This window comes from Colletotrichum graminicola, assembly GCF_000149035.1.
Source record: "Colletotrichum graminicola M1.001 genomic scaffold supercont1.9, whole genome shotgun sequence".
NCBI classification, from domain to species: domain Eukaryota; kingdom Fungi; phylum Ascomycota; class Sordariomycetes; order Glomerellales; family Glomerellaceae; genus Colletotrichum; species Colletotrichum graminicola.
Window position 1 is genome coordinate 630,646 of NW_007361013.1, and position 13,739 is coordinate 644,384.

Here is a 13,739-nt window from a genome sequence, read left to right on the forward strand (position 1 = left end):
AGTCATAGGGAAATCTTGAGCAGCAACCCCACATGATGGCCGGCCTACCATGCCTCCAGGGGTGGCGCAAGCGAGATGCATAGACGCGGTAACTGTAAAAATCTTTTTGATCAGCCAGTGCTTGGCGGGGTGCACCAAAGATTACACCGAATTTCCATAGGTCTTGATTACTAAACACTGGTCCGTTGGTCAGGACAACTCGTCTTGTACGGATAGGTCCGGCAACCAGGATCTAAGGTGACCACCTTAAAGGGGGTTGCGGATCATTTGGTATTCAGAAGCGATAGGTCACTAACCTAAGGTGCGTCCTCTATATTGGCGGTCGCGGCTTGTTTTTTTGTTTTTTTTTTGGGCGGGGGGGGGGGGGGGGGGGCGAGGTCTTCGTTTCTTTTCCTTTAGGGGGGGGGGGGGGTTATTTTGAACTCTTTGTTACACCACCCCCTGGTCAACGAATCAGCAAGGTACGTGAACATTCGACCGGCACCGTGATCCCCAGGTCCCGTTCGATGAGCTGGAACCAGACAGGAAGGGCCGAATACGGAGTCGCGTTTTGCCGCCTCATCATCCCGGCCAACTGGCTTCTTTCACTCTCCCATCACCCAGCTCGGCTCCTGGGGAAGCTCTTGACAGGAGAAACAGAGTAACGCTGTTGCTGATCGTGGAGTCTCTAGTGTACGCTCATCCCCGCTTTACCTCGCTTTCATTACAGTGTATGGAAGTCTCCGTCCTGCGACCTGGGAGCCCATGATCGGTGATGAGGTCGTATCCAACAGTAAACCTGCAGTAGGGGCTTTCAACGACTATGGCAGACCATGCCTGGCCCTTCGTTCGCTCACAGACACGTGCAGCACCCCAGTGATCGCAAAACGGCCCTGCATAACGAATTTATGCAATGTTCAGGGCCTGCTCGGCAGACACCTGTAACCCAGGAGGAAAACGGTGGGATCCATTGGCGATGCTGCAATAACGTCGCTGTTAAGCTTCAAGGTGTTGGTCAGAGGCCCACGCAAATATCATCCGGTCAAATGATAGCCCTTCGCGTATGCGTTAGTCGTGCAGAAGCTCCTTTGCAAAAGTACAGCAACGTTCGGGGTTGCAGCCGGTCCTGGATATCCTGGCTTTCCCCTATCACGACGGCGGGCACCCGCTAGAATCCCGGCCCCGAGGTCCTAGACGGGGAAGACAAGTAACGGGCTTGGAGCTGTATCGTGCCTGATTCCCTCGAACTGCCACTTTCCTGGGGTTGTCGTGGGCCTCGTGGTCTGTTCCAGCAGGGCTATACGAAGAGCGCTTTGGGAGCACGTGTGGCTTTTGATAGGAGGTTCCGTAGCCAGACACAGACACACACACGCGCGCGCGCGGCTTTTTGCCTAGACTACCATTGTGTAGCAAGATTCTATGACGCATGGCCAATCCGGCTTTACATACCGGCGACATCACTGACCAGTTCGCCCACAGTACCTTGGCCGGGCAAGCAAAGAAGCAAGTTCAGTCAGTCACCCCGTCGCACGCCGTCTGTCACCTGCCTTGGCATTTTCAGACATCCACGCCTCACAGTCAATGACATCGTTGTGTACCTGGATCGGCGACGTCTCTATGGGGTCGTGGCACTCCAAGGCCCTGGTGTCTATCAATCTCTAGACCCAGGCGACGCTGGCCGCCTGCAATACCCGACCGCGTCGTCGCCGGCGTTTTACCGACAGCAGGTCGGCACGATAACGATGGCGTCGCAGGAAAGGGGTGGCGACGGCGGTCTGTTCGTACGATTATGATGATACGGCCTTGACTCTTCGCGCCAGGCCGACTCGTGCAATTGTTAGAGCAAGGTGCTCTTGAAACCATTGTCACCTCCGTTCTACGTAGTACAGAGTCACATTGGATCGCAAGATTCTTTCCGAAGCAAAAGTGGACCGGCCCTAGAGGTGCAAGGACAAGAAACGTTTCCTGCTCCCCTTGGCCTCCTTTACTCCCTTGACAAGCTGGTCGGCCTGCCGGCCTGGCTTCTACTCTCACATTCAACGTGGCCGTGGTGGCTGTCTACCCCGTGCAGCACGATGCGACGCCTGCCTCGCCGGTGTGCATACGAACCGTACCTGAAGTAGCTGTACCTGAAGTAGCTGTCATCACACTCCACTTGTCTTCAGCAAAGAGAGGGGGAGGGGGAACCCATCAGGAAGGTTACGATGTGGCTACTTCGTGAGTCGTCCAGAACCTACGCCCCTTGGACCCCTGCTCCACCCTCATCGATGGCATCGTTAACGTGCTCGATCCCCATCCGGTTCATACTCCCCGGATCCATAATCCATGGGGGGGTCCGTCCTGCGCGCGCAAAGGAATGAAAGAGCAGGACGGGTATCCATGCCGCTCGCAAGGCCAGGCTCGCAACGGAATGACCATTGTCCGACTAGGGCCAAAAATTGCGGAGATCTCGGGCCTAACGAGATCCAAGCTCCAGATAGCTCCCTTGATCAGGTCTCCGTCGCGGTTATAAGTTTGCATAGGTATCAGCAGCCGAGATGGTAGCATCCTCGGCGCGATGACGGCAGGGACCGCGGCGTCGCAAACGGGCATGATGGGGCTCCCCTCTCACTCTGTACGTGTCTGTGTCTGTCTGTCAGTTGGATTGTCCATTCCGTCTCTATCACTGTTGCACGCCACAACTTTGCCTTTTGTCATGAAGGAGGGTGTGTTTACGGGTTGCAGACTCGGCAGCGATCGGAGCTTGATACTCTGTAGATGGCATACCACCCCTCTTCCTGTTATTCACAGGTATGTATCCCCCCCACCCTCTTCTTGCCTTGGGACATACCGCGTACAGGCGCATCATAGACTTGGAACCTGGAACCTGGGACCTTGGTATTAACAGCTTGGCTCCAGGGTCTTATGATTTGGATGGACGTCGACTCGACGAGCCCCTCCCATCTCATTCCGACTCGTGCTCCCGCCCCTCTTCTCTCCCCATCATAGATGCAACATACTCACAGTGTACTGTAGCAAAACCATATGGCTGCTGCTGTTTGTAGTCTTCGGAGCATTTCTCCTACCACTCGGTCGCCACGCCCGCGGTGAATTACCCCAAGCCTTCCCACTGCCCCCCTTTGGTTGGCTACTTGACAGGCTCTGGCCTTCGGGACCAGTCTTCGACTCAGGCCTGAACCATCCGGGTCCGGCAGATGCAAACCAACCCGGTGGGGGGCATCGTTGGGTTCTTGCACTCTGGCCAAACGACAAGCTAGGTATTGGAGGTTGGCTTGTGATCAGGTAGCTCGGCCATGGATGGCTTCGCTTGCGGGACACTCCGTCGACCGCCACTAGCAACTCAACCTAGCCCGCCACCCGCCACCCGCCGCCCGCCGTTTCTCGTTCGCAACCCGCGTTCACCCCCCCCCCCCCCCCCCCCTTTCCCCTCTTGCAAGTCGTCCATCGCTTGCGAGCCCGCTGCTTCAGGCTCTGGCGTGCGGATGAAGGTCCGTTGCGAGGTTGGCAGAGTAGCAGCCATTTCTGGGCAACTCTAAGGGCTCCTCCCCTCGTCACCCCTTTTCGCCTGCTACCTACCTACAGATATGTCGAGGTTGCGTTGCTCCCCCCCCCCTCCTGTTTCCTCCTCTTGCGGACCCCTTTCCAGAGCCACGCTGCACCTTGCGTGTAATAACCTTACCCTGTTGTGACCTTCCTCTTCCCTCCCTTCTCCATCCTCCCCTCATTGATCTTCGGTACTCGTCCATTCAAGCGGGGCAGGCTTTATGACATAGGGCCGAGGATGTTGGGAGATATAAGACTGCAACTGCTATGAAATATCACGCAGTCATCCATTGCTCACCCCCCCCCCCCCCCCCCCCCCTTTGATCGAACGCGCGGCCGGAAATTCGACGAGATTGGGGACGCACGTATGCGGGATATCCTGCGTGATATCTTGCGTGATATCTTGCGTGCCGGCAGAAGGAGTAGAAGGCGGAGACTCTGGGATTCGAGTGGGAGCGTCTCTGGCGGTGAGGATAAGGATGGGGTCTAGAGATGGCGAGGAGTCAGGGGCACACACACACACACGCACACGCACACGCACACACAAAGAGGGAGAGGAAGGTAAAGAGAATTAGGTGCAGCGTAGATGATAGGGAGAGCCTCTTCCTCCAGCCGGCGTTGGGTCCGATGGCACGCCAACGACTGTTCTCCCCTTCCCATTGTAACCCCCAGACTTGCTGCCCGGCCCTTGATCCTCCCCCGACCTCCCTCCTCTCACTCTTGATGCGACCGCCCACGAACGCTCCGAGCTCCTTCTCGCTCCTTTCATCCCCCTTTGCTCTGAACATATCCTTTCTTGCCGGGAGGAGCGGTGGGGGAGGGGGTGCAGGCTTTGAATCGCCAATGATATTTTGGACGGAGCCGGACATGCTAAGCGGATATGCAGATGCCGTTGCCCGGTCCCGTGAGAGCGAGACTGAGAGCGGGGGCATGCCGCATGTCGTGGTGAGCGGAACTCGGAATCAACACTTCGTGTTTTTATTATTATTAAAAAACCACGTCACGTCTGTCGTGCGAAGCCCTCTCCTCCTCCCCGAGCCGAAATCATTCGAGCCCGATGGGCGGTCGGTGGTGATCTTGCGTAGGGATATGACGGGCCATCATCGGTTTCGGGGGGGGGGGGGGGGGGGGAGGGAAGAAACGAGGATCGATCGGTTTGGCAAGACAAGCACAGGAACAGAGTTGATGGGAAACCCGGTTGTGGTCAGGCAATCTACCGGCCCACCTCACCTCCGTCCCATTCCCCGTTTTCCTCCCTCCCCCCCCTCCCCACTGCAGCCCAATGGCGAGGACGACGACGGAAGTCTTGAGGCTCTCTCGTCCAAACGAGTTTGTTAGCCTGGAAGAGGGCACCGTGGATGTTGCTAATCTCGCCCGTTTTCTTAATCTCCCCCCCCCCCCCCCTAAAAGGAAAGTAGAACCAGGAAGGTGAGTTTGTCAAGCCGTTTTCACTTTCATGTTGGCTGGGGTGTTCCAGTGTATCGAGTAGCCCCCCCCCCCCCCCTTCCCCCCAGCCATGATCAAATGTATTTATAACGAGCCGAACAACGGTCCTTCATATTGGGCCTCGCCTGCTTGCATGTGTTTATGCCTTTGCCAAGGCAGCTCCAGGCTTTGACGGCGCTGCCTTGGTGGGGGAGGGGGGGGTGCCAGCATGTGGGCGCAGCTTGAGGAGATGTTTGTCTGATGTTGCCTGGCTTTGGGAGCGACTTGTTGCAGACTGGATTCAGGGTGGAATCACTGCGCTGAAATGACACGCTCTCGAACTCTCCTGGCAGTCTTGCTTAGCCGGTCGATCCATGTTCCCTCCCCCCCTCAAGATATTGAGCGTCGTCCAACGACTATTCCCAACCGAATGCCGGTAGTCAAGAAGAAAAGAAGGAGAGGAAAGGAGGATGAGAAAGGAGGAGGGGGCAAGGGCCGCTGCCTGCTTGTGACATGCCTTCTGTCACGGCGCAGGCCCGTCACACACACGCAGCACACACTAGTGTCCCGGCCAAAGGTAGTTCGGTAGTTGATTCGATTCGCTGTCCTGTCTGACCATCATGCTGTCGTCCATGTCCAAGTTGCCCTGCTCTCCCGTCTATGGTTCTCGTCTGACATGTGTTGCGCCCACCAGGAAACAATCACCCCTCGTCGCTGTCCTCTTCCTCGTCGTCCAAAGCCATCTGCACGAATCGTCTGATCCAAGCTTCCTGCGCTGCGTCGAGCGCGTCGGCGTCAACGACGCCGATGCCAATCTCCCCGTTCCTGCCCACGACGGGCACCCGTAACCGCTGGTTCCTCTGCTGGTTCTGCCGCCGACCGCCTCGAACGTCTGCGCCTCTGTTTCCGCGCCCGCCACGTCCGCCTCGTACGGGAGGCCCGCCTCTTCTCGCGGGGTTGGCCGGCGCTGGTGGCGCGGCCGGCGGGACGGGACCGTGGGCAACCCCTGCTGCTCCTCCTCCTCCTCGGCCGCCCCGAGGAGCCGGGTCGGCTCCGATCCGTAGGACGAGCGGCCCTTCTCGTGCAACGCCACCCGCCGGAGGGGGCGGTGGTTGGGGAACGTCGTCCGCCTCCGTGTCCGAATCGCTGTCGTCCGGCTCCTCGATCTCGGGGACAAGGTCGACTATCTCGACGACGCCCTCGTCCTCGTCATCGTCCTCGTCCTGTGCCTGCGCCTGCCGCGCGCCGCCGGCGAAGCCAATGCCGACGTTATCGCCATCGCCGCCTTCCAGTTCCCACAGGCGCATAAAGCACGACGTGATTCTGCCGTCGGGCTGTTCGTTGAAGTGGGCGTAGGGATTCCTGGGGTCGAGCCAGGCCGAGCATAGATAGCAGAAGTGCGAGGCGCAACGGAAGCAGATCATGTGGTTGCACCCGTGGCTCTTCTGCGCCGTGACGCCGCACGTCGGGCACGGTGTGGTATGAAGGTTGATGTAGTCGATCGAGGCCTGCTCCTCGGCCGAAAGTTCGCCCGTGTCCCGCTTGGGCGTGCAGCGGTAGAACTCGCCATGCCACGACTGGTAGCAGCGGCTGCAGAAGGCGAAGCCGCAGTCTTCGCATATCGCCAGGAGGTCCCCGCGGTCAAAAGCCTGCTTCTTCTTGCCTTTTCCGCCGTCGTCCTGCCCCCCGGCGCCTTCATCGTCCTCTGTATCTTCACCTGAAGCCTCAACCATCTCCAGCCCCTCGGGCTTCCTGTGCTTCTTGGACCTCGCAGCGCCCTGGCACCACGACCGGGGGCAGTAGATGGTGTCCTTGTCCGACTCGAGCTCGTTCTTGTACTTGAGGGTCACGTAGCGAGTCACCATCTCTTGGGGCAGACCAATCTGGAGCAGTTCACTTGGGCTGATGGAGGTCTTGACCTTGCGCTTCTTGCCCGAGGCCGAGACCTGTCCAGCCTCGGCGCGCTCTTTGGAGCAGTTCGGGGCAAGACAGCGGACAGTTGCCAGGTCTCCTTCCGTGATGGCATTATTGTAGAATTCCTGTAAGCATTGGATACAGAATATGTGCCCGCAATCGAGCATCTTGTGACACATGAAACCTTTCTTGGGGTCTGCGCGGCGGATTAGCGGGCTTCCAAGGGACGGCCAAGCTGTCACGGGGTCGCATACCTAGACAGATGCCGCAGTCAAAGGTCTCCTTCTCAAACGCAGCCCGAGCAGCCTCGATATCGTAGTCCAGGATGGCGATCTTGTGGGATGGGTCAATCTCCAGAGTGCCATTCCCGTCAACCATGTCAAACACATCATCCGCAGCTTGCTGGACGTGATCAATGTATGTAAAAGCGATCATATCACGGCCCATCTCCTCCCACAATCGCGGGCCGTCGTCCTCCAGCTTCTTGATGACATCCCTCGTCAGCCACGGTGGCGATGTGTTTATGCTGACGCCGGGCGGCCGTTCTGACGGATAGCCCTCGGGCAGTTCCATGCGGACCACGACGGCCGGGAGGTGGGAGAGCTCATGCGAATCGACGCGGGGTTCGACGCCTGGGAGCTGAGCAGCGGCTGTGTCTTGGGCGCTGGGGGCGGCGGGAAACGCAACAGTCACAGGCTTCGCGGGACGGACCGGCAGTTGAATAGTGAAGCAGAAGGGTCGCTGGTCGTCGGGCTCGATTTCGGGGAAGATAGCCTGCAAGGAGCTGAGCTCGTCCTGGCGCAGGTCGTCACTGTCGGCGTCCATGGCTACCGGTTGAGGCAGACGTGTCTCATGCTTTCTACAACGGGTGTGGCAGTAACTTGAAGCTCTTTTGGGTCTTTGTAAAAATGGGGGCAAATCGTGGAAAGGGTTTGCGCTCCTATGTATTAGCGAGGAACATATGGATATGGGTATCGGAGAGGCAGCGAGAGAACGGGTGGCGAATTCGCGAAAATGGTGCTGATTTTTATTTGAGAGCAACGGAGATGGCGCGGAACCCGCGAGAAGTGCGACTGGCTATGATAAGACCTTTCTTTTCTGTAAATTCCTTTCGGAGCCAAGGGACAAGGGCTTATGTGCGCGACACGCAGAGCAGCTGCTGCGTGAGAGAGCTCTAGTCAAAAAACGGCTGGCCGTGCGCGGGGCGACTGACGATGAAAAGGATGACTCCTTTGCCGCTGGTAGTAAATCGCGGGGCATTAGGCAGGGGGTGGGGGTTCCTTTGTGTAGGTAATCAGATAAAGCTAAGGTGCCTGCCTACCTAACCTCCCTCGCCACAAAGCCACAGAAAGGCGCTGGTGGGGAGGGGCATGGAGCTCCTGATTGGCCTACAGGGCTCGAAGCCATGCGATCTGGGTCCTGACGTAGGTAATTAGACAAAGAAGCTGGCAAATGCGCCAGCCAGCAGGACTTTGACATTTCCAGAGTGCTGTGCACCACGATCCGCGACGTGCGCTCCAACTTTACCAGCCCCCGTGAGGAGTCAAAATTCTCTCCGCTATAACACGATTCAACCACCCCTCTTTCCGGAGCCACATGGGTTCCACCGCCAGAGTATTATTCTTTTTAAGGACATAGCCCCCCTCCCACGGTCGGCCATCAAAACCCTGACTCAAGGTCGGAATGCAGTCGAAACTGCGCAGTTGAAAGCATGGACCAAGACACGAGACCTCTAGCCTCCCTCTCCCTCACCCACGTCTACTATGTGAGACCTTACCCGTCATCCTCTTCTCTCCTCCTCTTCGCCTGCAGCAGAAGGAAGACTAACAGAACCTCCTCCCAGGACCCCGATGATTCCCTCTCGTTCCTCTGCGCGTGGCTCGCCCTGCTCCCGCAGGCCTTATGCATCGTCTACGCGACCCTGATCTGGTCCACCCGCGAGATCGAGATCGTCCTCATGTTCGCTGGCCAGCTGGGTTGCGAGGCCATCAACTTCGCCCTCAAACGCCTCATCAAGGAGGAGCGCCCCCGCCGCATCCACGGCAAGGGCTACGGCATGCCCAGCTCCCACGCCCAGTTCGTCGCCTACTGGTCCATCTTCCTTGTCTTGTTCCTACTGGTCAGGCACCGGCCTACCTCCGCGCGGAGGCACCACCAGCCCTACTCGCTCATCGAGCGCGTCGTCGTCAGCGTCGCGGCGCTGGGCATTGCCGCCGCGGTGGCCTGGAGCAGGGTATACCTCGACTACCACACCGTGAAGCAAGTTTTGGTCGGCTGTCTGGCCGGCTCGGTGTGCGCCGTGGGCTGGTTCATGGTCACGGCAATCGCGAGGGATTTTGGCCTCTTGGCCTGGGTCTTGCAGACCCCCATTGCGCGGCTGTTTAGATTCCGTGATCTTGCGGTGGAAGAGGATCCGTGCCAAGCTGGCTGGGACAAGTGGGAGGAGAGGCGCGTGGAGGCGGATCGGCAGAAGAGCAAATAAGAAACACGACTCGAACAGAAATCTAACCATCCTTCTCATGCGCAGCACTAAATAATCCAGGCCCGTCATTCCCTGACAACCACGCTAGGTTTTGGGGTCTGCCAGGCTCAAGCGATGGTTCATGTCACTTATTACGCAGCGGCAAGAATCAGCATTTTGTTTTGGGCTCTTTTTGATTCATTGAGCTATCGTATTTCTTGTCGTATAAGGGCCCTCTCTAGTGACATTTACCTCCACTCTTCCGTCTGCCTCGTGGCTAATCATATACCATCATGTCCATCCCATCCATTTTTTTGGAATCCCAAGGCTCTTGAATCCTCCTTACCAGGCGTCCGGTCCTCTCCAATGAAAGCCGTGCAGCCGTGCCCACCCAGATAATACACAATGCGTCCTTGCAGACCCATTGCTAGAGATAAAGAAAACAAACAATATGTAGACGGTGTGTCGTACAGGTATCTCCGCAATTAGAAAACGCCGTCCAATGAAATAGTACATGTAAGAAGAGAAAAGTTGTGGTGCGCCGTCAACTCCGATCAATGACCAAAAAAAAAAAAAAGTCAGATCGAACGCTTTTACCGTCCGTTGTAAAGGACACATCGATTAAATCGCTTCCGAGCGTCCAAACGCTAGTAGTGATGTAGCTTCAGATCCAATCACGCTTGTCATGTTGACCGGAGCATTGGCAATCCTGCTTGGTGCACTGGACTGGAGCCTTCTTGCGCTGCGCAAGGTTGTTGAAGCCAACGCCTTGGGGGCTGGTGACTCTAGTCTTCTGAGGGCTCTCGGGTCTATAGACCGTCGGGCTGAGAGTGAGCTGTTGCGGCTCTCGCTCCTCCGGTTGCGATTGCCCATGCGCAGAGTGATCGGGAACAGATGGGAGAGTCTTCATCCGTGCATCCTTCTCGTGACGGACAGGCGATGACGCCAGAGTCTCGTCCTCCTCGGAGTCGGACGAATCACTTTCACCGTTGGCATCGACCTGCGTCAAGGGGCTGGGCCGCTTGAGGGCATCCATGTCCCGTTCGTCGGTGCAGTCAAGACTGGTGACGCTTGAGTTGTTCTGAAAGTATTGAGAGGTGAGAGGCGGCATGTCATCGACGTTTGACAGACGTAGGCCAATCTGAACAGTCGCCGACGAAGCGAGTGAAGAGTCGCGACGATGGCGAATGCCTTGAGGGTGAATTGATGGCGGGGGCTGGAGGAACATCACGTCATCCTCTTCAAATGTTGTCACAGCGGGATTGTATGCCTTGGCCGGGAGCAAGGTGATTGATTTGGTGTTGTTTTGCTGCTCGGTTGGGAACAACGAGTAGGACCTCTTGCGCGCGTGGGTCTTTGGGATCTGGTAAGTCGAAACCTGCGCGGGTTCAGGTGTCCGCAGAGGAGCAGGGACCATCTGCCACACAGAATTCGACTGGAGAGGGTTGGCATACGTGGGCGAGCCGGAGGGGCTCTCGATACGAGCCTCTTCCTCCTTCTCGGGCACCAGGCTGTCGGTGCTGTCCATCCGTCGGAGGGATTGTGCTCGGCCGACGGGGTTCATCATGTGATTTTCGTAATCGTTGTTGCCACCACTGTAGACGCGGATACCGGCTTTGAGCTTATTACGCTCGGACTCCCACTTTTCACCGTGACAGGGACCGATGGTGGAGAGGGTGTTTGAACGCAAGAACAGGTGTAGGCCGCCAGTCATCAGGCCAGACACGTTGGCAACGACAGTGGCAATCATGGCAAGTGTAAGGGCTTGTCCAGTAGCAGCTCGCTGCTCCGTAAATGAGAGAGTGAAGAAGAAAGGAATGAGAAGTGTCTAAGTCGTCGTCAGCCGGATGCCCCGTGGGTGAGAAGAGAGATTATTCCACTTACAGTCGAAATGAAGGCGACCGCCAGGAAGTAGACCATCCTGGAAGCAGCGACACGCTCGCTGTTCTCAATCCTTGTATTGTTGTGCAGGCGAAAGAAGATAACAAGGGTCGAGGCAAGCAGTGCCACCGAGATGGTTGTTAGGATAACGAAGCACCCCTCCTTCCAGCGCTGGACGAACCAGAAGAGGGACGCAAAACAGAAGTTGGGAGGACGGACAAAGAGAGTAACGAGGTAGGTAACGAGTAGGAAAGTGCCGACAGTGGCTAGGCAAATGGTAACGTTCCACTTGCTACGAGGCGGCAGCGGGTTCTTTCGTAGAGAGCGAAAAGCCACCTCCAGGGCGAATACTAATTGAATATAGGGAACAATGAAAACCGCTGCAGATATTGTTAGCGAGATTTGAGTGACTGGGAGCTCCAGAGGTCACGAACCAGGCAGCATCATCTGGGAGGTGATGGTGCATCCCAGAGTTAGCAGGTGGTCGAGTCCAGTCGACTGTGCAACAGCGAAGACGATGCCCTGGACAACAATGCCAACAGAGAGAATCAGAGGGAAGGTCTCGGCAGGTCCAACGAAGTTGAAACCATGTGTTCTGGAATGAGCGGTTAGCCAGTGCCTCCTCGTCAATGGCGATGCCAAATGCTGCCGTCCGTACCTGAAGCCAAACTTCTGGTTGGCCCTCTTAGCCGTTGAATATCCATCCCAAAAGATTCCTACTGCTGTCGCGAAGGCGGCAATGACATTGAAAACGGCGAGAATGATGGTCGAGGTTCGTATCGATTTCGCAGACTGGAAACGGAACTGGTTGATGATGGCGGCCGTCGAAGTGTTGGTGGCCTTGTAGGAGCCTCGTATCGAATCATCCACGGCATTTCCGTAGCCAGCCGTTACGCCGCCGACGTCGCCCCGCGCCCACAGGTCGTCGTGTCCCCAGCTATCCATCTCGTCGATTGTTTACCTGGCAAGTGGTCGAAGAGAGGAGGAGCGCAGGCGTCGAGCCGCAGCGGTGCCAGATATTACTTCGCTCCCCAAACCATCTAATCCATAAACCGGTCGAAGATGTCCCTGTCGTAAAAAGTGTGGAAGAAAGGATGAGGACGAGGAAGAGAATACTGCAATCGTGCGGATGGGATGGAGAAATGAAAAGAGTAAGTGGAAAGACAGGACGGATTGTGAAGGACTTCCGCTCTTGGACAAAGAGGGCAGACCAGACGAAACAGACACTAAGACAAAGTCGGGGCCTACGAACAGAAACAAGAAGCGAGGACCAGCCACTCGAGAGAGAGAGAAAAGAAAGGGACCGGCCTGAGGGAGGGAAAGACCACTTTCCAACAAGTCCAGCGGGGAGAATGAGAGGCGAGAAGAGGCCGCATGAAGAGGTGAAAAGGCCATGGCCGACGATGGAAAGGTCCACCTTGGTAGGGGGCTAGCAAGGGAGAGGGCTCGGGAGGGCCCCCGCGCGGGCCAGGTGAGGTCCGGAGGGTTAGCCAAACAGCCAAATGGGCCCAAGTCCAACCTTGGGGACAAGGCAAGGGTAGCACGGCTGATGGGTGTGGTCCAAGAGAGAGAGGGTGGCAGACTCGAAAGAGCACCCCGGCCAAGAACGGGAAGGAGGGGCCAGCCAGAAGACGAGGACCATGAGAGCCGAGCCTAGCAGGGAGCGAATGAGACGCGGTCTGTACCTCTCAGTCCGGTCGACGACAGGACGATGGTGAGTGAGGAGGGGGGCTCAGATGGGGCGAACGTCTCTTGACGTGCATATTGCTGGTTGGAATGCCGCGGGGGCCGCAACACGGCATCACAGGTGGTCTTAGTCCTTGTCGAGGAAGTGCTCGGGACATGGGGGAGCAGGGCTGGGCGCGGGATGCCAACGCCATCCATGTTCGTCAAGACCCCCGCTAACTTTGGCTGGGCTGGTACGTTCCTGATTGCCTCTCTCTACTAATCGTATGTAGGCCCCTTGCCTTCCAGCCATGTGACAACACACGAGGGCCAAGGCGGGGCTGAGGAGACGGAGACAACAGTGCTATATCTGTACGTGGTCTTGGTTGCAGCAACCCCGGCAGACGACAATCGAATGTGCTGCAGGCCGGCGCAGAGGCTGGCTGGGGAGAAAAAGGAAAGCGAGTAAGAGAAATGGATGCGTGTGCGTGTGCGTGTGCGCGCGCGCGCGTGTGTGTGTGTGTGTGTGTGTGTGTGTATTTCGTCGTACCGGCAAGAGGCTCGGTCGGAAAGCATTAAGTGGCGATGATGTGAAGCAGTGATGTGACACGTCTGGGTTTCGTCGTGTGGTCCAAATGCCCGAGCCCCTGGCTGTGAGGTTGAAGATGACAAGGTTTACTATTGGACTTGAGCCCCAAATCTGGGGGGGCACTAGTGGGAAAACCTTCAAGTGCGATGCTTTTCTAGTGCTAGCGCCGTTGCCAATTGTGGATCAAACGGGTGCAGGGGGTTGTAGAAGGGGGCGGCTGTTGGCGATGCCGAAACCTTTTCTGTCCCCTCGCCCCCAACGTCACCCACCTCCTGCGTCGCT

General features: G+C 57.2%; 3 protein-coding genes across 3 annotated transcripts; 1 reads left to right on the forward strand and 2 right to left on the reverse strand.

The window, feature by feature from the left end:
* Positions 1-5,648: 5,648 nt before the first annotated feature.
* On the reverse strand, positions 5,649-7,686 carry GLRG_03164 (RWD domain-containing protein; the record flags this gene model as incomplete). Its single annotated transcript, XM_008093849.1, has 2 exons — positions 5,649-7,057; positions 7,116-7,686. The coding sequence occupies 2 exons, from the start codon at positions 7,684-7,686 to the stop codon at positions 5,649-5,651; spliced, it is 1,980 nt and encodes a 659-aa protein (XP_008092040.1).
* Positions 7,687-8,572: 886 nt separating this feature from the next.
* On the forward strand, positions 8,573-9,343 carry GLRG_03165 (PAP2 superfamily protein; the record flags this gene model as incomplete). Its single annotated transcript, XM_008093850.1, has 2 exons — positions 8,573-8,626; positions 8,705-9,343. The coding sequence occupies 2 exons, from the start codon at positions 8,573-8,575 to the stop codon at positions 9,341-9,343; spliced, it is 693 nt and encodes a 230-aa protein (XP_008092041.1).
* Positions 9,344-9,986: 643 nt separating this feature from the next.
* Positions 9,987-12,148, reverse strand: GLRG_03166 (uncharacterized protein; the record flags this gene model as incomplete). The annotated part of the gene is made up of 4 exons (XM_008093851.1): positions 9,987-11,150; positions 11,207-11,583; positions 11,638-11,798; positions 11,862-12,148. 4 exons carry the CDS (start codon positions 12,146-12,148, stop codon positions 9,987-9,989), a joined length of 1,989 nt encoding a protein of 662 aa, XP_008092042.1.
* Positions 12,149-13,739: the final 1,591 nt, after the last annotated feature.